Source organism: Hylobates moloch, unplaced genomic scaffold (genome assembly GCF_009828535.3).
Source record: "Hylobates moloch isolate HMO894 unplaced genomic scaffold, HMol_V3 SCAFFOLD_3223, whole genome shotgun sequence".
NCBI classification, from domain to species: Eukaryota; Metazoa; Chordata; class Mammalia; order Primates; family Hylobatidae; genus Hylobates; species Hylobates moloch.
The window spans coordinates 1-6,966 of NW_026655498.1; the positions used below are offsets into that span (position 1 = coordinate 1).

The 6,966-nt window shown below is 55.0% G+C and overlaps 2 protein-coding genes across 2 annotated transcripts; one reads left to right on the forward strand and one right to left on the reverse strand.

The window, feature by feature from the left end:
* The first annotated feature begins 392 nt into the window (after positions 1–392).
* MRPL41 (mitochondrial ribosomal protein L41) lies at positions 393–1,452 on the forward strand. The gene is made up of 2 exons (XM_032148167.3): positions 393–875; positions 971–1,452. The coding sequence occupies exon 2, from the start codon at positions 979–981 to the stop codon at positions 1,390–1,392; it is 414 nt and encodes a 137-aa protein (XP_032004058.1). The 5' UTR covers positions 393–875; positions 971–978; the 3' UTR covers positions 1,393–1,452.
* Positions 1,453–3,830: 2,378 nt separating this feature from the next.
* On the reverse strand, positions 3,831–4,277 carry LOC116464935 (diphthine methyltransferase-like; the record flags this gene model as incomplete). The annotated part of the gene is made up of 1 exon (XM_032148168.2): positions 3,831–4,277. A coding segment is annotated over one exon (447 nt), but the record flags the coding sequence as incomplete, so codon positions are not given.
* Positions 4,278–6,966: the final 2,689 nt, after the last annotated feature.

Below are 6,966 nucleotides of genomic sequence, written 5' to 3' on the forward strand. Positions count from 1 at the left end.
CAGCTGGGGAGCGGGTGGATCTGGCGAGTGGGGGTACCGCTGGGGAGGGGGTGGATCTGGGGTGTGGGGGTGCCGCTGGGGAGGGGGTGCAGCTGGGGAGGGGATGGATCTGGGGTGTGGGGGTACCACTGGGGAAGGGAGTGCAGCTGGGGAGGGGGTGGATCCCGGGTGTGAGGGTGCGGCTGGGGGGCGACTTCCGCGTGGGGTGAGAGGCCGCCTGCGAGGGTGACCGGGCAGGAGGGCTCAGTGCGCTAGCCGGACGTGCTGGGTCCAAGATTATTGATTAATTTGGGCACCGCGAGGGCTCGAGTCCCCCCACACCACTGCCTGGCCTGCGGGGGAGCACAGACAGCTCGGGCCCTCCTGGCTGCAGGTCCCGGGCTTTCCCCGCGCGGTTGCCGGCTCCGCCCAGAGGAGCCGCGCCCGGCGGAGGGGTCAGAAAGGCCGGGTCGCGTCGTCAGTGCGGCGGCCGTCTCGAGTCCAGCGCCCGCGTCCTCCCCGACCTCCCGACGCCACCTCCCGGCCTCAGGGGGACTGGGCTCCCGGGAAACCGCCGGCCACCGGACGGACGAACACAGGCAGCGGCGGGCAGTGGGGACGCCGGGGACCACAGCGCTGAGGGCGATCACTCATCCGCCAGCCCCGCCCCGCCCTGCGAGCCCCGCCTCTCCCCGCCCCGCGCTCTCCTCGCATTGGCCGAGTCCCCGCGGCCACACCCCCTACCAGATTGGGGCCGCTATTGGACCGGGCGGCTGCGGCCAATCGGAGCCGCTCTTGCTGCGACGCAGCGGTCGGAAGCGGAGCAAGGTCGAGGCCTGGTTGGCGCCGGAGCCGTTGAGGGGCCGCTCGGAGCTCGTGCGGGGTCTCCGGTCCAGGTGAGTCTGTCGGATTGGAGCGGGCGCCGCGCGCGGCCAGGGACGGGGCTGGCCGGGTTCCCGGGGCCGCGACTACCCGCTGTCTCCTCCCGCAGGGCGCGGCATGGGCGTCCTGGCCGCAGCGGCGCGCTGCCTGGTCCGGGGCGCGGACCGGATGAGCAAGTGGACGAGCAAGCGGGGCCCGCGCAGCTTCAGGGGCCGCAAGGGCCGGGGCGCCAAGGGCATCGGCTTCCTCACCTCGGGCTGGAGGTTCGTGCAGATCAAGGAGATGGTCCCGGAGTTCGTCGTCCCGGATCTGACCGGCTTCAAGCTCAAGCCCTACGTGAGCTACCGCGCCCCTGAGAGCGAGGAGACGCCCCTGACGGCCGCGCAGCTCTTCAGCGAAGCCGTGGCGCCTGCCATCGAAAAGGACTTCAAAGACGGCACCTTCGACCCTGACAACCTGGAAAAGTACGGCTTCGAGCCCACACAGGAGGGCAAGCTCTTCCAGCTGTACCCCAGGAACTTCCTGCGCTAGCGGGGCGGGGGAGGGGCCGCGTGCCCTCATCTCATTTCTATTATCTATTAAACGCCTTTGCCAGCTATACGGTGTTTGTTTTTTGGCCTCAGGTCATGGCAAAGTGTGCAGCATGACAGATTTCAGTGCAGACAAAGCCGAGTTCTCATGCAGACTTGGCACTGGGAACCTCTTTGGAGGTCATCTTCCCAGTTGGAAGGTTCTGGGAACTTGCAAACATCACTCAGCTTGCAGGAGAAAGAATTTACAAGGCAGACTGTGCCGGATGACAGCACTGGTCAGTTCATCCCCCAAATTACTCACCCAGGGAACAAAGATACAGAGATGGGGGTCTCACTATGCTGCCCAGGCTGAGAACTCATGGGCTCAAATGATCCGCCCGCCTCAGCCTCCCAAAATGCTGGGATTACAGGTGTGAGCCACTGCGCCCAGCCTAGGAAAATTTATTGTTGCAATCTGACGTATATTGACATGTTGTGTTGTATCAGAAAAGAAGAAAGGAAGGGATAAGGCCAGGGGCGGTGGCTCACGCCTGTAATCCCAGCACGTTGGGAGGCTGAGGCGGGAGGATCACAAGATCAGGAGTTCAAGACCAGCCTGGCCAGCATGATGAAACCCCGTCTCTAATAAAAATACAAAAATTAGCCAGGCGTGGTGGCGGGCGCCTGTAGTCCCAGCTACTCCGGAGGCTGAGGCAAGAGAATCGCTTAAACCCGGGAGGCGGAGCTTGCAGTGAGTTGAGATCGCACCACTGCACTCCAGCCTGGGTAACAAAAAAAGGGGTAAAACTGCATGTTTTTTGCTTGTAGTCACCTACATATCATTAGTAAATGCTGAGGATTTGACAAATAGTGGCCTGTACTTCAACCACAGTTCCTCCCCAGAGAGACAAGAGCCCTCACAGCAGGAGTTGGATGAATACACCCAGTTTGTTCACACACCTAAAGTCACCATCTGTCCAGTATTTGGGAGCTAACCCATGTGGGTGCTGCAGTGATGAGTGTTCCCTACAGACTTCACATATTTCAAGTTGACCCCCAAGGCAACTTGGAACACACACTCCCTTTTACTTACCTGCACAGGGATCCAATACAGGTTGAACGTCGTTATCCAAAATGCTTGGGGCTGGGTGCCATGGCTCATGCCTGTAATCCCAGCACTTTGGGCGGCTGAGGTGGGCGGATCATGCTGAGGTCCAGAGTTTGAGACCAGCCTGATCAACATGGAGAAACCTTGTCTCTACTAAAAATACAAAATTAGCCGGGCGTGCTGGTGGATGCCAGCTACTCGGGAGGCTGAGGCAGGAGATCGCTTGAACTCAGGCGGAGGTTGCAGTGAGTTGAGATTGTGCCATTGCACCCCAGCCTGGGCAGCAAAAGCGAAACTCCGTCTTGAGGGGTGGGGGGAAGCTTGGAACCAGAAATGTTTTAGATTTCAGATTTTTTCAGATTTTGGAATATTTGCATGTACATAATGAGACATCTTGGGGATGAGATGAGATACAAGTCTAAACATGAAATTCAATTTTGTTTCATATACACCTTATGCACATAGCCTGACAGTAGTTTTATACAATATATATGTTATTTAGGCTAGTCAAATGAAGCTGAGAGAAGGAACAAATCTTTAACTGGCTGTCATCAATTATTGTTTATACAATATTTTTATTATTTAATTTTTAGAGATAAGAGTCTTACTCTGTTGCCCCTGGCTCACTGCAGCCTCGACCTCGTGGGCTCAACAATCCTCCTGCCTCAGCCTCCCAAGTGGCTGGGACCATAGGCACATGCACCACACCTTGCTAATTTTTTTTTTACTTTTTATAGAGACTGGGTTTTGCTATGTTGCCCAGGCTGGTCTCGAACTCCAGGCCTCAAGCAATCCTCCTGCCTCAGCCCCTCCTAAAGTGCTGGGATTACAGGCCACTGTGCCTGTGCTCAGCATTTTTAATAATACATGCAACCCGTCACATGAGTTCACCTGTGGGATTTTCCAAAAGTTTTGGGATTTTGGATTTTTGGATTGGCTGTGCTCAATCTATACAAGCATTTCTGGTGCCATGATGAGGCATCAAATGTTCATTTTAAACATGTTATAAACTCGTGTTTTTCAAAAAACTTCATTTAATATAAACAGTTGCTTAAACAAGTATGAAAGGCTGAAAGTCAAAATCTGCCTGAGAAACTTAACAAATCTGCAAGCTGGAAACCGAGTCTTTTCCCCACTCTCTGCCAGACAGAATCACCCAGTCCACTTTCAGGGGCCCAGCAGGGAAGTTGATTGAAGAGAAGTCAACAGCTTTTCTGACTATGCTGGATTCCATCAGTGCACAGGCACCTGCAGGGCTGCAGTAAGCATCTCTGATGAGGTGGTCCCGGGCATTCACTCACAGTCTCCCTCCTGGTTTCCTTGTGGGAAGGGGCTTCATGATTTCAAGCTCAGTTCCCCTCCCACTCCCACAGGTGGAGCGCATGGTCATAGAAGGAGCAGGTGGCCAGAAGGCTGAGGGCTGAGTCTGCTTCTTCTGGGTTCATGCCACAGTCATGTGTGGTGGCTGCTGTAGCCTGCAGCCAGGTGCCGTTCTTCCTCATGCCCTCTGTGAGTGGCTTCATTCCACTCTGGGGTGTGGCATGGCCCTCCCCATTGTCATCCTCTATGCATTCATGACAAGGTGTTGGCAACTCGCTTGCACCCTTCAGGTCTGCTGTCTTGGTTCCCAGGTTGCTAGGAAAGGACCACGAGGGGGCCCGCTGCAGAGAACAGAAGAGCAGCCAGGACCAGTCGGCTCCATACACCAGCGAGTCGGGAAATGTGTGGGATGTCAGTACCGTCGCCTCCTGCTTCTCCTCTGGAGTGAGAGATGGGAGAAGCCAGGAAACACAACATCACCCAGAGCCTCTCCCCAGCCTGTCATGCCTGACAGGGAGACTCCACCAAGAACAGCCCCTCACAGGTCAGCAAGTGTTTCCTGAGGAGCCGTTGTGTCATGCAAAAGAACCAGCAAGACCTGGGCAGATGTTGGAGAAGAAACAGACCATCATTTTGCAGTGCACACACCTGTGTGCCTCCAAGAGAAGCATAAGGCGGGGCTACAGAACCACACTTGATGGTGAAGAATACGGCAAAAGCCAGAGAGGGGGAAAGACCTCAGTTAACACTTAAAACCAAAGAACAAAGGAGTTTTAGCCAGCTGGGAAGGAAGGGGATGTCTGAGGAACAGGCAGCATGTGTACAGCAGAGGTGAGAAAGTCCAAGGCTCGCATGGGGAACCTTAAACAGGCAGCCATGGCACTGTCAGTGAGTGACAGTGGGCTAGAGGGTCCCAAGCATGCAGGGTCCGGCACACCCTGTTTCAATCTGGATTTTGGCTTGGAAAGGAGCCACTGACAAGGTTAAGTGAGCAGTTTATAGAAGTTGCTATGGCAACTGGAAAGAGGCCACAACCGCCTCCCAGAGCGCACAGCAACAGACATCACAGCGACAGAGGGAGGTGTGGCCAAACCCGAGGCGGGTAGGAGGCAAGGCCAGGGCTGGCAGGGGAAGTGTCGGAGAGCAAGTGGAACGTGAGCCAGGGGCTGCAAGGCTGGGTGGCCACTCGGGCTCTGAAAGGGCTGCCATCGCTACCTCTGAAGTACAGGGATTGATGCCAGCAGTGACTGGAATCAGAACCAGAATGAGTGCTGATGAAGAAGGGCTGAGGGCAGAACAGGATGGCGCTGGATTACAAAACGTGCTGAGGTTGTACAGGCCCGGGCCGGGGAGGCCCAACACTGCGCCAGGGCTTCAACTGGGCAGAGGTGGCTCCGAGGAAGAGTGAGATGCTGAACGTTCAGAGACAGCCACAGGGGCCCTCGAGCACCATGTGTGGGGCGATCCTTGGGAGGAAGCCCCTGGGGAGGCCATTGCTGTCCCCTGGGAGGTGGCGTCACAGGGCAGGCAGGACCTCTTCTGTAGCTTAGGAAAAGGTAACAAGGCAGAGTCTAGGCCCTCAGAGAGCCACAGCCTGGGAAAAAGACAGCGAATGAGTGGACGGAAGACACTGTTGCGACCCCAAGAATGGGAGGCCCTTTCTGATTAGCCACAGGCCAACCTTTCCTCCCTCTTTATATTTTCAAGACAGGAGCTCACTATTTCACATAGGCTGGAGTGCACTGAGCTGGGCTCTGTCTTCCTGCCTCACCTCCTGAGTAGCTGCGACCATCATGCCCCCTAGTTTTTTCTATCTTTTGTGGCCAGGGAGTCCCACTATGTTGTCCAGGCTAGTCTTGAACTCCCGGCTGAAGCAATCCGCCCGCCCCTCCCAGAGTGCTGTGACTGCGAGTGTCAGCCACTGCACCCAGACAATACAAATTGTTTTAAAATTAGGCCGGGCAAGGTGGCTCACACCTGTAATCCCAGCACTTTGGGAAGCCAAGGTGGGCGGATCACATGACGTCAAGAGATCGAGACCATCCTGGTCAACATGGTGAAACCCCGTGTCTACTGAAAATACAAAAACTAGCTGGGTGTGGTGGCATGCGCCTGTAGTACCAGCTACTCGGGAGGCTGAGGCAGGAGAATTGCTTGAACCTGGGAGGTGGAGGTTGCATGAGCCAAGATCGTGCCACTGCACTCCAGCCTGGGTAAAAGAGCAAGACTCTGTCTCAAAAAAAAAAAAAAAAAAAATTGGTTAAATTAAAGATATAGGCTGGGTGCAGTGGCTCATGCCTGTAATTCCAGCACTTTGGGAGGCCGAGGCAGGTGGATCACATGAGGGCAGGAGTTCGAGAGCAGCCTGGGAAACATGGTGAAACCCTGTCTCTACTAAAAGCACAAAAATTAGCCAGGCGTGATGGCGCACAGCTATGGTCCCAGCTACACAGGAGCCTGAGGCAGGAGAATCCCCTGAACCTGTGAGGTGGAGGTTGCAGTAAGCTGAGATCACCCCACTGCACTCCAGCCTGGGCGACAGAGCGAGACTCTGTCTCAAAAAAACACATAAAGTTATGAAAAAGGCCAGCCGGGCACAGTGCCTCATGCCTGTAATCCTAACACTTTGGGAGGCCGAGGCAGGTGGATCACCTGAGGTCAGGAGTTCAAACACAGCCTGACCAACATGGTGAAACCTCGTCTCTACTAAAAAATACAAAAATTAGCCAGGCGTGGTGGCACACACCTGTAATCCCAGCTACTCCGGAGGCTGTGGCAGGAGAGTTGCTTGAACCTGGAAGGTGGGGTTGCAGTGAGCTGAGATTGTGCCATTGTATTCCAGCCTGGGTGACAGAGCAAGACTCCGTCTCAAAAAAAAAAAAAAAGAAAGAAAAGAAAGAAAAAAAGGCCTATACAGAGTACCTGACAAAACTGACCTGGAATGTTGAACTCTCAGACCTATCTTAGTTCACCTCTTCAACTTTAAGAATTAAAGGCCAGATGTAGTGGCTCAAGCCTGTAATCCCAACACTAAGGACTGAGTTGAGGCAGGAGGATTGCTTCTGTCCAGGTGGTCCAGGCTGCAGTGAGCTCTGACTCCACCACTGCGCTCCAGCCTGGGTGACAGGACACAAGACCCTCTCTTTAAAAAAAAAAAAAAAAAAA

Coding starts and splice junctions, on each gene's coding strand:
- MRPL41 (XM_032148167.3), top strand. CDS start 979: ATGGGCGTCCTGGCCGCAGCGGCGCGCTGCCTGGTCCGGGGCGCGGAC.